General features: G+C 34.2%; 1 protein-coding gene across 7 annotated transcripts in view; it reads left to right on the top strand.

The window, feature by feature from the left end:
- Positions 1 to 18,149, top strand: part of LOC140511434 (WD repeat-containing protein 19-like) — a 164,050-nt gene that overhangs the window by 80,617 nt on the left and 65,284 nt on the right. For all 7 annotated transcript variants that reach the window (XR_011969549.1, XR_011969548.1, XR_011969550.1 and 4 more), the window contains 3 exons: positions 11,016 to 11,126; positions 11,560 to 11,669; positions 17,158 to 17,215. Coding sequence is in view for 4 of the 7 variants with exons in the window: in XM_072620497.1 (XP_072476598.1) it covers positions 11,016 to 11,126; positions 11,560 to 11,669; positions 17,158 to 17,215 (279 nt within the window). In the remaining 3 variants the exon portion in view is untranslated. The remainder of the gene's footprint in view (positions 1 to 11,015; positions 11,127 to 11,559; positions 11,670 to 17,157; positions 17,216 to 18,149) is intronic.

The raw sequence follows: 18,149 nt of genomic DNA, 5'->3' as shown, positions 1-18,149 counted from the left end.
GAGAGGACAGGACAGGACAAGGAAAAGAAAAGGAAAGGAAAGGGAAAAGAAAAGGAAAGGAAAGAGAAAGAAAAGGAAAGGAGCCAGTAAATCCCAAGTCAACTGGGCATCTTTTGGCCATCCAAATTTACCTTCCTTTGGAGAGGAGAAGGAAGGTGAGGGGGAGACAGACAGGAGAGGAGGAGTTGAGTCACCCAGCTAGCTGGGTCCCCATTCAGCCAGCTGCATCTACTCACAGGATTGTGTTTTGTCCTTCATTGCCAAAGAAGACCATGCCATCAGAGAAATGATGACATGACTTGTACTTGACTTTGTTTTGAGTGAGCCATCTGAATCCAGTGATCAGATATTCATCAGGATGACTGGAGATGACCCAGGACGCACTGGGAGAGGTTGGGCCCTTTAGGCCAAGGTCTTTGCAGGCACTCACTTAGGGTGAGGCAACACCCATTCACTGAATAGGCCTGTTTAAGAAGTAGCCAGTTTGCCTCCTGAAGAACCTGTATGTGGGCCAACAAGTAACAATTAGAACTGAACATGGAATGATGAGTGGTTTAAGACTGGAAAAGAAATATGAAAAGGCACTTTGTTGTCACTTTATTTATTTGACTTATGTGTTGAGTACAGCATGTGAAATTCCAGGCTGGATGAATCAAAAGCCAGAATTAGGACTGATGGGAGAAATATCAACAATCTTAGATTTGCAGATGATACCACTCTCATGGCAGAAAGTGAAGAGGAATTAAGAAGACTCTTGATGAAGGTGAAAGAGGAAAGTGTAGAAAAACTGATTTGTAGCTGAACGTAAAAAAACCCCCAACAAAACTAGCATCATGACAACTGGTTCCATAACTTCCTGGCAAATGGAGAACAAATGGAAGCAGTGTCAGATTTTATCAGGCTCAAAAATCACTGCTGATGGTTACTGCATCAATGAATTTAAAAGATTCTAACTTCTTGGAAGGAAGGGTAGGGCAGATCTGGAGAGCACACTTAAAAACAGAGATATCACCTTGCCAGTGAAGGTCCGGTCCATATAGTTGAAGCTATAGTTTTTCCAGGAGCAGAGCATGGTTGTGAGAGTTGGAGCGTAAGGAAAGCGAAGCACTGCAGAAGTCACACTTTTAAATTGTGGTGTTGGAGAAGACTTTTGAGAGTCTTTTGGACAGCAAGGATATCAAATCAGTCAATATTTAAAGAAATTAATTCAGGCTATTAACTGGAAGGTCAAACACTGAAGCTGAAACTTAAATACTTTGGTCATATAATGAGAAGACAGGACTCATTGGAAAAGATTCTGATGTTGGGAAAGATTGAAGGTAGAAGGAAAAGGAGATGGATGGGAGAGGATGAGATGGATGGATTGGGTCACAGAAACAATAAATGTGCACTTGGACAGACTGTGAGGAATAGTGGAGGATAGAAGGGACTGGGGTACTGTGGTCATTGGAGTCACAAAGAGTTAGACATGACTGAATGACTGAACACCACCAAGTTTTGGGGAAAAAAATGAGTTTTGTTTTGTACATGTTGTTTGAGGTGCATATGGGATATCCAATTGGAAGTGTCCAACAGGCAGTTCTAATCCCTGTCCTGCTATTAGTGCTTTTCCCCCTTAAATTACATTGCAGTTACTTATCTGTATAAATATATTACTCCCCTAAATTATTTTAAGACTTGGATTGTTTAGTTTTTTCCCCTTTATTCCCAGAGCCTCTCACAGTACTTTGCATTAAATAAATATTTGTTGAATTAAATTGAATTGACTCCATGCTCTTAGTGCAATTAGGCAATTCTCAGGCTTACAATAAAAATGGAATATAACAAATTATGTAATGACATGTCACATGGTACTATATGTTCTACAAATATACATGAAACCACAAAGTCCTACAGTTTTATTATTTATGGGATCATAGGTTAAGAGATCGAAGATAACTTTGAGGTCATCTAGTTCAGATTCCTTATTTTATAGATGAGAAAATAAGAACCAGAGAGCTTATAGAATTTGCCCAAGGCCACACAGTTAGTACATGGCAGAATCAGAATTTGAATGTAGGACCTTTGACTCCATATCCAATACTCTTGTCACCGTACCATGATGTCTCTTAAAGATTGCACACTTTTTACACTAAATCTACTTTCCAAAGTGGAGCCAAGATGATAGAGAAAAAGCAGGGCGTTGCCTGAGCTTTCTACAATTTCCCTCACAACAACTTTAAATCAAGCCTTAAAATGAATTCTGTAGCAACAAAATCCACAAAATGTCAGGGTAAAACAGTTTTCCAGCTCAAAGATAACTTAGAAAGACTATATAGGAAAAGTATGTCTCACTTGGGTAAAAGGGGACTGCTGTCTAGTACAGGTTGTGTCCAGGCAAACCAGCAGGAGGCTCTTAGCCCAGCACAGATCAGCAACCAAAACCCTGTGGTCCCTGCTTAGCAGGCTAGCAACACAGAGGGCCACCTATGAGTCCTGAAGCTCCAGTGCAGCAGGTGAGTCACCAGCCCTGGAGTCCTCCTTCTCCTGGCACAAGAGAACCACTAACCCTCAAGACTCTAGCATAGCAAGCCAGTGACTAGACCCCTGGCCTCTAGTGGACAAGCTTGGACAAGTACTTCCTCTGCTCCAGGAATAAAGTTCAACTTTAAAAGTCATGAAATAGGCTGCAAAATGAGCAAAAAACAAAAAAAGCCTTTACCATAGAAAGCTACTATGTGACAAGGAAGATCAAAACACAAGCTCAGAATAGGACAATAGTGTCAAAATGCCTGCATGTGAAACCTCAAAGAGAAATATTAATTGGTCTCAGGCCCAAAAATCTGCCTGGAAGAGACCAAAAAGGATTTTAAAAATCATATAGGGAAGGCAGAAGAAATATTGAGCAAAGATATGGTAGTTATAAGAGAATCATGAAAAAAACTTACAAACTTGCTAAAGGAAGCCCCCCAAATGGAAAAAGATATGAAAAAATTCACCAAGGAAAACAACTCCTTAAGAAGTGAAATTGACCTAAGGGAAAAGGAGGTAAAAAAACTCACTGAAGAAAATAATTCCTTAAATTGGGCCAGTGGAAGTTAATGATTCTATGAGACATCAAAAATCAATTAAAAAAAAAAATCAAAAGAATGAAAAAATAGAATAGAAAAAATAGAAGAAAATGTAAACTATCTCATTGGAAAAAAAACTGACTTAGAAAATAGATCCAGGAGACATAATTGAAGAATTATTGGACTACTTGAGGGCCATGTTCAAAAAAAAGGCCTAGACAGCATCTTTTAAGAAATTATCAAGGAAAACTTCCCTAATATCCTAATATTTACCTGAGGGTAAAATAGAAATTGAAATAATTCACCAAGCATCTCCTGAAAGAGATCCCAAAGTGAAAACTCCTAGGCATATTATAGCTAAATTCCAGAACTCTCAGGTCAAGGAGAAAATATTGCAAGTTGCTAGAAAGAAACAATTCAAATACTGAGGAGAGACAGCCAGGATTATATAGGACTTAGCATCATCTACATTTTAAAGGATCTGAGGGCTTGTAGATTTCAGAAGGAAAAAGCACTTGGATTATAATCAAGAATAAATTACCTAGTAAAACTGAGCATAATCTTCCAAGGGGAAAAATGAAAATTCAATGAAATAGAGAACTTTCAAATATTCCTGATGAAAAGATCAATGCTGAACAGAAAATTCAGTTTTCAAATACAAGACTCAAAGGAAGCATAAAAAGGTAAACAAGAAAGAAAAAAAAACCATAGAAGTTATTCAGTAAGGTTAAACTGTTTACATCCCTACATGGGAAGATAATACTTGCAACTCTTAAGAATTGTATCTCTAAAAATAAGCAAAAAGGATTGTATCTCTATTAGGGCAGTTAGAAGAAGTACATATAAACAGAGGGTACAGTATTTTTTGACTTTGATAAGATAATAGAAAAATATTAAGTGGTGAGAAAGAGGATTGCACTGGGAGAGGAAGAATAGAGTGAATTATATCATGTGAAGAGGCACAATGACCTATTATACTGGAGGAAAAGAAGGGTGGGGTGTGAGCATTGTTTGAACCTTCCTCTCATCAGATTTGGCTCACAGAGGAAATAACATACATACTCAGTTAGGTCTAGAAATCGATCTTACACTCTGGGGAAGTAGGAGGAGATGGGAGGACAAGAAAACTTGTTGGGTGACTGATAGAAGATAGAACAGATTAAGGGAGGTGATCAGAAACAAAACAATATTGAGGAGGAACAGGGTGAAAGGAGAGAAAAGTATAAATGGGGGAAAAATAAGATGGAAGGAAATACACACTTAATAATCATAACTGTGAATATTAATGGGATGAATTCACCCATAAAATGGAAACACACAGCAGAGTGATTTAGAAAACAGACTCTGATAATACATTGTTTACAAGAAATACGTTTGAGGTAGAGAGACACATTTTGAATAAAAGTAAAAGGCCAAAGCAAAATATGTTATGCTTCAGCTGAAGTGAAAAAACAAGCAAGGGTGGCAATCATGATGTCAGACCAAGTAAAAGTAAAAACAAATCTAATTAAAAGAGACAAGGAAAGATACCACAGTTTGCTAAAAAGTACCATAAACAATGAAGTAATACCAGTGCTAAGCATGTATTCATCCTTTGTTGCCAGAGAAGACCATTCCATCAGAGAAATGATGATATGACTTACACTTGACTTTGTTTTGAGTGAGGGAGGGCTGTGTAGGTCACCAGCCTCACTTCTCCTCCAGAGCCATCTGAATCCAATGGCCAGATATTCATCAGGATGACTGGAGATGACCCAGGATGAGGCAATTGGGGTTAAGTGACTTGCCCAAGGTCCCACAGCTAGTGAGTGTCAAATGTCTGAGGTGAGATTTGAACTCAGGTCCTCCTGACTCCTGCACTGGTGCTCTATCCACTGCACCACCTAGCATATGTGCACCAAATGATATAACACCCCAATTTCTAAAGGAGAAGTTAAATGAGTGACTGGAAAACTGTCTCAGTGGGGGACCTCAGCTTTCCCTTCTCAAAACTAGATAAATAGAACCACAAAATAAACAAGAAAGAAGTTAAGGAGGTGAACAGAATTTTAGAATAGTTGTATATAATAGACCTCAGGAGAAAATTAAATGGGGATAGAAAGGAATATAGCTTTCTGGTCAGTGGTATATGGCACCCACACCATGGGCACCACATACCATGTATTAAGGCATTAAAAAAATCTTACAATCAAATGCAGAAAGGCAGATATATTAAATACATCATTTCCAGATTATGATGCCATAAAAATTACATTTAATAAAAGAGCCTGGAAAAATAGATTAAAATCAATTGGAAACTAAATAATCTAATCCTAATGAACGAGTGGGTCAAAGAACAAATCATAGAAACAATAAATAATTTCATCAAAGAAAATGACAAAATTTATAAGATGCATCCAGAGCACTACTTAGGGTAAATTTATTATCTTTAAATGCTTACATCAGTAAAATAGAGAACAAGAAGATCAGTGTATTAGACATGTAATTAAAATAGTTAGAAAAAGAAACAAATTAAAAATCCCCAGTTAAATACCAAATTCGAAATTCTGAAAACCAAAGGAGAGATTAATAAAATTGAAATTAGGAAAACTATTGAATTAATAAACATAACTAACAGCTGGTTTTATGAAAAAGCAATAAAATAGATAAACTGTTGGTTAATTTGATTTAGAAAAAGAAGAAAACCAAATTACCAGTTTCAAAACTGCAAAGAATGGATTCACCACCAATAAGGAGGAAATTAAAACAATAATTAGGAGCAATTTTGCCCAATTGTATGCCAGTAAATCTGACAATCTAAATGAAATGGATGAATATTTGCAAAAATATAAAATGCCCAGATTAACAAAAGAGGAAACAAAGTACTTAAGTAACCTCATTTTAGAAAAAGAAATTGAAAAAGCCATCAGTGAACTCCCTAAGAAAAGATCCTCAAGGCCAGATGGATTTTAGTGAATTCTACCAAACATTAAAAAAACTTATTAATTGATTAAATTTTTTTTTTTAGTTTTCAGCATTTACTTTTATAAGATTTTGAGTTCCAAATTTTTTTCCCTCCTTCCTCTCCCCTCCCCAAGATGGCATGCAATCTGATGTAGGCTATACATGTACAATTATATTAAGCCTGTTTTCACATTAGTCATATTATAAAAGAAGAATCAGAACAAAAGGGAAAAACCACAGTAAAGAAAAAACAAAATGAAACAAAAAAAGGTTGAAAATAGTATGCTAGATCTGCATTCAGAGTATGTAATTCTTTCTTTGGATGTAGATAGCATTTTCCATCATGAGCCTTTCGGAGTTGTCTTAGAATCTTGCATTGCTGAGAAGAGTCAAGTCTATCAAAGTTAGTCATTGTGCAGTGTGACTGTTACTGTGTATACTGTTTTCCTGGTTTTGCTCCCCTCACTCTGCATCAGGTCATGTAAGTCTCTCCAGGTTTTTCTGAAATCTGCCAGCTCATCATTTCTTTAAAAAACCCCCCACTTATTTTCAATTTTCAACACTCATTCCACAAAATTTCAAATTTCAAATTTTCTCCCCATTTCCTCCCTCCCCTAACCCCAGACCAGCATATATTCTGATTACCCTTTCCTCTAATCTGCCCTCCCTTCTATCACTGCCTCCCATCCCCTTCCCTTCTATTTTTCTGTAGGGCAAGATAGATTTCTATACCCCATTGCCCATATATCTCATTTCCTAGTTGCATATAAAAACAATTTTTAACGTTCAGTTTTAAAGGTTTGAGCTCTTTCTCTTTTCTTATAGCACAATAGTATTCCATTAAGTTCATGTACCGCAACTTGGTCAGCTGTTACCCAGTTGATGGGCATCCCTTCAATTTCTAATTCTTGGCCACCACAAAAAGAGCTGCTATAAATATTTTTGTGCATGTGGATCCCTTTCTCATTTTTATGATCTCTTTGGGATACAATCTAGAAGTGGTATTGCTGGGTCAAAGAGTATGCACAGTTTTATAGCCCTTTGGGCATAGTTCCAAATCACTCTCCAGAATGGTTGGATTAGTTCACCACTCCACCAACAATGCTTTAGTGTTCCAAGGAACAATTACAGTAGAACCTTGGTTTATAAATTAAATTCATTCCAACATTCTGTTTGTCATGTGATTTGTTCGTATCGCAAAGTGAATTTTTCCATAGGAAATAACATAAAGTCAGATGATTGGTACCATCACCAAAAATATTCATATAAAAATAATTATTTATAATTTTAAGTAAATTTTTAGTCCCTAATGTGCCTGAAATACAATAACAATGATTAGTATACAGTATAAACTGAAAATAAAATAGATTAACCTGTACTTTACCTTTGAGAAGAGTTGCAGCTGGTGTGAGGGAGATGAGAGGGAGGAGGAAGAGAAGGAAGGGTTATTGCTTGGAAAGAGAATCTCCTTTTATGAGAACATCAGGGATTTCAACATTGGGAGTGTTCTCTCTTATGCTACTTTCACTAAAAGTAAGACTAACACTACTGCCTTCACTTATTTTTCGTTTTTTAGAATCACTTTAATGTTTTTGACTCACAGATTTTGATTCTTTACATTCCCTTCTGACTAGGAATCTATCTAAAAACACTTGTTTTTGACATTTTTTCAGTGTCACAGAAATGTGACATTGTGTTATCGTTAAAAATATTCATGGCTCTCATTGCTACAGCCTTATTTGGGTGATGTTTTTCAATACAATTTTGCACTTTTCCCCACATCTGATAAACCTCCCTAATCTACCTTGATGTGAGGGATTCCTCCAACCTGTCAACCTCCTCCTCAGATGAGATATCCTCTACAACCTCATGCTGTTGTTCCTCATGCAGATCCATCAGTTCATTCGTCATCAGCTCCTAGTTATGTTCCTCCACCAGCTCTTTGTTTTCATTTATGATATCACCTGCTAACTGCTTCTCCATCCACATGAGAAGCAACTTTTCAATATTTTCTAGAACACGTGGCCGTTACTTTGATATTCTCATGACCCCTGTTGCTGCATCTACTGCCTTTATTTCATCCTTCTTCAAAATGATGCAGATTGTAGATGCAGACCAACTATAAAACCACAAGCACACACACCATGCTCATCCTTCTCGGTGATTTCTTTTTTCATTTCCAATGTAATGGTCTCCTTCTTCTTTGCACCTTCCTTTTTAATTTTCTTCTTCATTGTGGCCATTGTTACAAATATTGTAGATCATAGTTACTACTGTGAATTTTACACAGTACATTCATACTGTGAGTTTTTGTTCATCCTGAAAGACAGATTTTGCGAAATACGTAAACCAAGTTTCTACTGTAATTCTAATATATAAACTATTTGAGAAAATAAGGGAAAAAGGAATCCTACCAAATTCCTTTTATGAAACAGATGTAGATACCTAAACTAGGGAAGGGAGAGCCAAAACAAAGAAAACTATAGACCAATTTCCTTAATAAATTTAGATGCAAAACTTTTGAATAAAATACTGTCAAGGAGATTGCAGAAATATATTACCAGGATCATACACTAAGAGCAGGTGGGATTTGTATCAGAACTGCAGGTTAGTTCAACTCGAAGGATAATTGGCCATATCAATAACAAAACCAACAAAAATAATATGATTATCTCAATAGATGCACAAAGTGTTTTTTGCCAAAATACAGCACCCATTCCTGTTAAAAACACTGGAGACCATAGGCATAAATGGAGCTTTCCTTTAAATGATAAATGGTATCTTATCTCAAACCATCAGCAAGCATTATATGCAATGAGGATAAGCTACACTTATCATTATCATCACTATTATTCAATGTTGTACTAGAAATGCTAGCTTTAGTAATAAGACGAAAAAAATTGAAGAAATTAGGACAGGCAATGAGGGTAAACTTAGAAAATCTTAAAGAATCAACTAAAACACTACTTGAAATAATTAACAACTTTGGCAAAGTTGCAGGTTATAAAACAAACATTCGTGTATCATCAGCATTTGTATTTTTACCAAAAAAGTCCAGCAGGATGAGATAGAGAAATTCCATTTAAAATAACTGCGGACAGTGTAAAATACTTTGGGGGTCTACCTACCCAAACAAACCTAGGGACTATATGAATACAGTAACGAAACACTTTTGACATAAATAAAGTAAAATTTAAGCAATTGGAAAAATATCAGTTGCCTATGGATAGGCCAAACCAATATAATAAAAGTGACAATTCTACCTAAGTTAATTTACCTATTCAGTGCTGTATCAATCAAACTACCAAAGATCATTTTGTAGAGCTAGAAAAAAAAACCAAACAAAATTAATCTGGAAGAACAAAAAGGCAAGAATATCAATGGAACTAATGAAAAATGTGCGAAGGAAAGTGGCCTAGCCAAACCAGATCGAACATTTTGTTATAAAGTGGCTGTCATCAAAATTATCTGGTACTGACTAAGAAATAGAGTGGTAGATCAGTGGAGTAGATTAGGTACATAAAACACAATAATAAGTGACCCATAGTAATTGAATGTTTGATAAATGCAAAGATCCCAGCTTTTGGGATAAGAACTCACTATTTTACAAAAACTGCTGGGAAAACTGGAAAACAGTATCACAGAAACTAGATATATACCAACATCTCACACTGCATATGTTGAAATGGGGACATGATTTAGATTTAAAGGGTGATACTATAAGCAAACTAGGCAAGCCAGGAATAGTTTACCTGTCAGATTTATGGAGAAGAGAAGAATTTATGATCAAATAAGAGAGAGAGAGAGCATTAAGAGATGTAAAATGTATAATTTTGATTGTATAATTTTAAAAAGTTTTTCTGCAGATGAAACCACTGCGACCAAGATTAGAAGGAAAACAGAAAGATAGGAAACAAATTTTTATAGCAAGTGTCTCTGGTGAAGTCCTTATTTCTCAAATACATTGAGAAATGAGCTAAATTTATAAGAATACAAGTGATTCCCCAATTGATAAATGGTCAAAGGATATGAACAGGCAGTTTTCAGATGAACAAATCAAAGCTATCTATCTATAGTCATATGAAAAAATGCTCTAAATCACTATTGATTAGAGAAGTACAAATTAAAACAATTCTGAGGTAGCACCTCACACCTATCAGTTTGGCTGGTATGACAGAAAAGGAAAATAATAAGTGCTGGAGAAAGTGTGGGAAAATTGGGACACACTAATGTACACACTAATGTAGTTGATGGAGTTATGAACTCCATTTGGAGAACAATTTGGAGCTATGCCCGAAGGGTGATCAAACTGTGCATACTCTTTGAACCAACAATATCACTACTAAATCTAGAGATTTAAAAAGTAAAAGGACCTTAATATACAAAAATATGTACAGCGGCTCTTTTTTTGGTGGCCAAGACTTGGAAATTGGGGGGATACCCATCAATTGGAGGATGGCTAAACAAGTTGTGGTATATGTTTGTACTGGAATATTATTGTGCTATAAGAAATAATGAGCAGACTGATTTCAGAAAAATCGGAAAAGACTTACAAGAATTGATGCAAAATAAAATTAGCAGAACCAAGAGAACACTGTACATAGTAATAGCAACATTATTCAATGATAAAGTGTGATTGACTTAGCTTAAGGATCTAAAACAGTTCCATATAACTCATGATAGAAAATGCTATCCACATCCAGAGAAAGAACTGATGGAGTCTGAATGCCGATGGAAGCATACTATTTTCACTTTAAAATTTTTTTCGTGTTTTTTTCTTTTGTTCTGTTTCTTCTTTCACAACATGACTAATATAGAAATGTGTTTTACATGACTGCATGTGTATAACCTATATCAAATTGCTTACAACCTAGGGAGGGAGGAAATATGAAATTCAAAATTTTATAAAAAATTTTATATTAAAAATTGTCTTTACATGTACTTGGAAAAAATAACAATACTATTAAAATTAAAAATGTAAATCTACTTTCCAGTACAACTAACATTTATTTCTATTTACAGGGAATAGAGGATCACAACTTGTTAGCAGGACATCTTGCCATGTTTGCTAGTGATTTCAATTTGGCACAAGATCTGTATCTGGCATCTAGCTGTCCTGCTGCAGCCCTTGAAGTATCTATTTATTCTCTTATTCAGTTATTATTAATTGATAATTAAGGGGATTTCCATGAATTTAAGTATGATGTTAGAAAATAACCTTTTCTTCTTATAAAAATTCATTAATCTTCTAGACTATTTCTTCTATTGTTGTACCTAAAGTTACTCTGTAGATCTATCTAAATGATGGGATGAGAAGTAAATCATCCTAAATTCTGCCAATGTGGCATGTGATATTTTACCAATATGATTCAAGGAAGATTATTTTCCTTAAATTTTACTTCCTTACTTTTTCCCTGTATTTTTTGTTTTGTTTTTCTTTTCTGAGGTATTGTTTTAGAATCTGTATTATTCATGGTATATTTTGCTTGCTTAAAGTTTTCCCTTTGTTATGCTTTTTTGTTTATTGAATTTAAATTTTGATAATAAATATTTCTTTGGATAACAGATGAGGCGAGATTTGCAGCATTGGGACAATGCACTTCAACTAGCCAAATGTTTGGCCCCAGACCAGATTTCATTCATATCAAAGGAGTATGCTATTCAGTTGGAATTTACGTATGTTCTATTTTATTAAAGCAGTAATATAAAAAACATTTAAAAAGTAATATTGTCAGATTTACCTGAATATTGATAGAGAATAATAGTTATATTAATATGCTTACAAGGATACTAATTTTTATATTGAAGAAACATAGAGGAAAATTCCACTATATCCAACTTGAAAACAGGTTTCAAACATTTGTTTTTAAGTTGGTTGCTTGAATTCCATCCCCATAAAAGCAACTTTACTAATTTAAGTTAGTTTCCAAGTCAGCGTAGTAAAGTCTATTTAATTTATTACTTAACTGTCTTACTCCAGGGTTTTACCAAGAAAGGCAGAAACACTGTTCATCCCCCAAGGAATACATATTCTAATGGGGAGAAATAGCATACAAACAACTATGTGCATATAAAACTATAAATAAAGACAATAAAGGAGAGGTAACCTCAGAGGAAAGACAGTAGTACAGGGACCTGGGAAAGGTCTCTTTTAGAATAAGACTTGAGCTGAATCTTTAAAAAAAAATTGTTTTTTTATTTTAAATATTCATTTAAAATTTTTTTATTTCCAAATTCTCTCTCACCCACCCCTCCCCAAATCACTGAAAAGACAGACAAGCAATGTGATATCAGTTATACTTGTGAAATTATTTCCATATTAGCCATGTTGCAAAAGAAAAGCGAGAAAAATAAAAGTGAAAAAATTATGCTTCAATCTGCACTCAGAGTTCATTACTTCTTTCTTGGGAGATGGATAATGTTTTTCATCATGAGTCCTTTGGAATTGTGTGGGACACTGTATTGATCAGTGTAGCCAAGTCTTTCGCAGATGATCATCATTACAATATTGTACTATATATTGTACAATATATTCCTGGTTCTGCTCAGGTTTACTTTGCATCATAAATATTCTCAGGTTTTTCTGAAACTATCCCCCACATCATTTCTTATAGCATAATAGTACTTCAACATAATCATATATTACAACATCCCTATACATTTGAGAAATGAGGCCCTTAACAGAGAAACTGGTTTTCTCTCCAGTTTCCTATTTTCTTTCTAATCTTTGGCAGCATTGGTTTCCTTCTTGCAAAACTCTTAAAATTTAATGTAGTCAAAATTGTCCCATTTTACTTCCCATGATCCTTTCTATCTCTGGTTTGGTCATAACAAAAGTTTATAACTCTTATCCATAGATCTGACAGCATTTTCCATGCTCCCCTAATTTGCTTATACTATCACTCTTTATGTCTAAATCATGTAGCATTTTGACCTTATCTTGGTATATGGTACGAGATATTACTCTATGTCTAGTTTCTGCCAAACTGCTTTCCAAGCAATTTTTGTGAAATAGTGAGTTCTTGCTCAAAAACCTTGGATCTTTGGGTTTATCAAATACTAGATTACTAAGCACATTTATTACTGTGTATTGTGTACCTAATGTATTCCACTGATCTACTACTCTGTTTCTTAGCCAGTACCAGATTGTTTTGATGACTGCTAATTTTAATTTGCTGCTAGACTACCTTCCTTCACATTTTTTCATTGTTTTCTTAGATATTCTTGACCGTTTGTTCTTCTAGATGAATTTTATTATTTTTTTCTAGAAATAAGAAAAATAATTCTTTGGTATTTTAATTTGTAAGTCACTGAATAAGTAAATTAATTTAATTAGAATTGTCATTTTTATTATGTTGGCTCAGACTACTCATGAGCAATTAATATTTCTCCTTTTCTTTAAATCTATTGTTAGATTTGTGAATTTGTATTGTAAAAGGGAATTTGGTAGGACTCCTTCTTTGTCTTTTTCTCATTTAATTTATGTAGTATTGGATTTATTCTTTCAATGTTTGTTAGAATTCATTAAGATCCATCTGGTTCTGGGGATTTTTTCTTAGGTAACTCATTCATAGCTTCAGTTTTTTTTTTCTAAGATAGGATTATTTAAGAATTCCATTTCCTCTTCTGTTAATCCAGACAATTTATATTTTTGTAAATATTCAGTCATTTTACTTAGATTATCAGGTTTGTTGACTTATAATTGGACAAAATAACTCCAAATAACTGAGCAAATTTCCTCTTCATTGGTGACGAATTTGCCTGTTTTATTTTTGGTGCTGGCAATTTGGTTTTCATCTTTATTTTTTTAATCAAATTGATTAATGGTTTATCTATTTTATTGTTTTTTCCATATAACTAGCTCCTAGTTTTATTTGGTTCAATGGTTTTTTTTTTTTACTTTCAGTTTTATTAATCTCTCCTTTAATTTTCAGGATTTTTATTTTTAATTGCCTTTTTGTTTTTACTTCCTGGTTTTTTTTAATTGGTATGACCAATTCATTGGTCTGATCTTTTTCTTTTTTATTGATACTAACCATTTTGAGAAAGAAAATTTCTCCTAAGTGCTACTTTGGCTATATTCCCTCCATTTTGGTATCTTTTCTCTTTGTTCTCATTATATTTAATGAAATTATTGATTGTTCTATCATTTGTTCTTTGATCTCCACATTCTTTAGGATTGGATTATGTAGTTTCCAATTAATTTTTAACCTGTGGTTCTAACGCTCTTTGTTGAGTTTTATTTTTATTGCACTATGTTCTGGAAAGGGTGCATTTCAGATTTCTGCTTTTCTGCATTTGTTTGTGAAGTTTTTGTACCAATTACCTGGTTGGTTTTTCTGAAGGTGCCATGTGTAGATGAGAAAAAGATATACTCTTTTCTGTTTCTATTCCATTTTTCTCCAGAGGTCTATCATATCTAGCTTTTCTAATATTCTATTAATCTTCTTAACTCCTTATTTATTTTATAGTTAGATTTATCTAGTTTTGAGAGGAGTAAATTGAGGTCCCCCACTAGTATTCTTTTGCTATTTCCTTCTATAACTCATTTAACTTTTCCTTTAAGAATCTGGATGCTCTCCCATTTGGTACATATGTGTTTAGTATCGATGTTATTTCATTGCCTATAGTACCTTTCAGCAAAATGTAGTTGTCCTGATTATCTCTTTTAATTATGTTTATTTTTACTTTGGCTTTGTCTGAGATCATGATTGTTCCTGCTGTCCCTTTTACCCCACCTGAAGCACAATAGACTCTATTTGAGGCTCTTATTTTAACTCTGTGTTGTTATATTTAAAGTCTGTTTCTTCTCAATGACATATTTGGATTTTGATTTCTAATCCATTCTGCTATCCACTTCTGTTTTATGGGTGAGTAAACAGCCTATTCTCATTCACAATTATGATTACTAATTGTGTTCCTCTGTCCTATTTTTTTATTATATTTATCCTCTCTCTATCCTGTCTCTCCTTAAGTCTCTTTTTTGCTTCTTACCATTACCTTCCTTAATTTTCCCTCTCTCTTATTGCTGTCTGCCTTCTCTTATGCTCTTCCTTCCTACCTCCCTGTTGGTAGATTTCTATACCCCACTGAGTATGTATGTATATTCTTTCCTCTTGGAATCAATTCTGATGAGAGTGAGGTTCAAGCATTGCCTACCATGATCCTCACATTGTCTCCTCCATTATAGGAGCTCTTCTTTTTATGCCTCTTTTATGTGAGATAATTTTCCTTATTCTTCCTCTCTTTTCCTCCTCTTACTGGTGCTTACCCCTTCATATTTTTGGGATCATCCCATCATAATTGACTCATACCTGTGCATTTTATCGATGTAGACTCCTTCTAATTTCCCTAATAATGACAAACTTCTTGGGAGTTATATATATATTCTCTTCCCATATAGAAATGTAAATAGTTTAACCTTATTAAGTGCTTTTGATTTCTTTTTCAATTTTATCTTTTTATGCTTCTATAGAGTCTTGTGTTTGAATGTCAGATTTTCTTTTCAGCTGTGGTCTTTTCATCAAGAATGCCTGAAATTCCTCTATTTCATTAAAGTTCATCACCCCCAGGATTATTCTTATTTTGCTAGGTAGGTTATCCTTGATTGTAATTTTAACTCCCTTTCCTTTTGGAATATCATATTCCAAGTCCTCTGTTTCTTTAATGTGGAAGCTCATAAATTTTGTGTGATTCTGACTGTGGCATATGAATGGTTTCTTTCTATCTGCTTGCAATATTTTGATCTGGGAGTTCTGGAATTTGGGTATAATATTCCTGGGAGTTTTCATTTTGGGATCTTTTTCAGGAGGTTATAGGTAGATTCTTTCAATTTCTATTTTATCTTTATCAGGGCAATTTTCTTGAATAATTTCTTGAAATATAATATCTAGATTCTTTTTTGATCATGGCCTTCAGGTATTCCAATAATTCTTAAATTATCTCTCCTTAATCTGTTTTCTGGGTCAGTTGTTTTTCCAATGAGATATTTCACATTTTTTCTATTTTTTAAATTATTTTGATTTTGTTTTATTATTTCTTGATGTCTCATGGAGTCATTAGCTTCCATTTATCCAATTCTAACTTTTAAGGAATTATTTTCTTTAGTTAGCTTTTGTACCTCTCTTTCCATTGGCCAATTCTACTTTTGTGTGTCATTTACCATTAAGGCAATTCATTTTTTAACTTATTTTCTTCAATATTTACTTTTGTGCCTCTTTTACCAAGCTGTTCATTCTTTTTTCATAATTTTCTTGCATTACTCTGATTTCCTAATTTTTCTATCTATGCATTCTATAGTTTTGAGTTATTTCTCACCTTAATTGGAAGTAAGAAAGTAGCTTTAGTAACTTCCAAAGGTAACTTCTCTGTTCAGATGGCGGTAGAACAGAAATTAGATAATATTAGGAGGTATTGATCAGAAGTAATATATATTTGCATATGATCTGCATTGTTGTTTAATTTTTAAATTATTGTAACCTTTATATCAGAGAGTTTTGTGATAGGAAGTCCTGCTTACCTTTTGGGGAATTTCTCCCTGTTTTGGCTTATAGTAGGCTTCCACTCCAGGAAGTCTGGAAAAATATATGCTTGATACTTAAAATATTGAAAACAACTTCCTAACTTTAAATCTAGTATTCACAATATTAGAGAAGAAAATATTTTTAGAAGGAGGAAAACAAAACATTCCTTTCCATAAACATCCATTAATCCCAAAGATATACATAAATCCCCAGAGCCTCTTATAAGTCGTAAATATAAGAGCTTCTCTGTCAAATGTTTTTTCCCTAAGTCCTACTAATCGGGAAAGGAAGTTTTTTTCTCTCTTCTTTATCTATCATTACTTATGACTTCCACTTTTGTGAGGATGAGTCTTTAAGGACCTCTTATTTTTCAGTGGCATCTCTCCAGTGGAAAATGAAGTCAAAACCTTCACTGCCCTCTTCTCTACTTCTAGTTCTTCCCTCTTTTTCCTTTTCAGCGAAGCCAGTTATCCTTTTCTACCCATTGCCATGCAATTAATTCAATAAACACTTATTGTTATTGCTAACTTAAGATGCCATTTCCTCTCCCCAGTCACTCAGATGGAAAAAGGAAAGAAGGGGAAAATCTCTCAGTACCTGCTATTAACTTTATATTAGTAAATATATCTAATTTTCTTTAGGGGTGATTATGTAAATGCTTTGGCTCACTATGAGAAGGGAATCACTGGAAACAATAAGGTAAGACTTAAGGTTGATTGTAAGATTCAGTTTAATCTCAGAGGTTTACTGAAATTCATAAAAGCAAGGATTTGCATATATACTATTTGGCAGAACTGACTTTGGATATAAATATGGTTCTACCAATGAAATGGAGTCAGATTAATCATTTTCCAAAGATGATTAAGAGAGAACTTTCAAAAATGACTAAGAGAGACAAAGATGAATATTAGTTTGCTTAGCTCCTGCTTCCAAGGTCTAATTCCTAGTCAAACTCTCACTTGTATGTAAATTTTAATTCCTATTTTACTCAAGGCTCAATTTGATCATTTCATAGTTCCTGCTCCACTACAGCAATCTTTCAGTTGTTCAATGATTATTTCTGAATGATGTCTATGTTTTAACATCTCCTTTGCCATTCCTGGCAAAAGAGACAAAAGAATCTAGCTATCATTTCTAGCCTGTTCAGCCTGCTTTTGAAGTCCTGTTCCCATTCTACAACTGACAAAATCTCATAGAATTATAGAGGAACTTGAAGGGATCTTACAGGTCATTGACTACAAATCCTTTATCTCATAGCTGAGGAAACTTAAACCCACTGAAGTTAAGTGAGACCACACAGTTAGTGGTAAATTTAAGGCTAGAACCTGGGTTTTTGATGCCCCTTTCGGGTTTTTTTTTCCCCTCTCTCAATACTACCTCAAATGCCTACTCAGGCATTTCCATGAACATGCTCAACCCCTTACCTGTGTAAAAATTAGAAGTCTGGTCAGTTTTTACTACTACCATTTCTCCAAACTCACCATCAAAATTGACTTCAGGGAACATTTTTTTTCCTTGATTGTACCTCTCTCTCTCATGTGCCTTTCCTCTCACAGTTTTCCTCTCTCTGATTTCTTTCCCAAAATAAAATACTGCTTCATTTGTTTATTCAATGTATATTTATAGAAATTCT

The sequence above is a fragment of the Notamacropus eugenii genome, chromosome 6 (assembly GCF_028372415.1).
Source record: "Notamacropus eugenii isolate mMacEug1 chromosome 6, mMacEug1.pri_v2, whole genome shotgun sequence".
NCBI lineage: Eukaryota > Metazoa > Chordata > Mammalia > Diprotodontia > Macropodidae > Notamacropus > Notamacropus eugenii.
The sequence above is the reverse complement of the archived record's forward strand: the minus strand, read 5'-3'. Positions and strand labels throughout refer to the sequence as shown.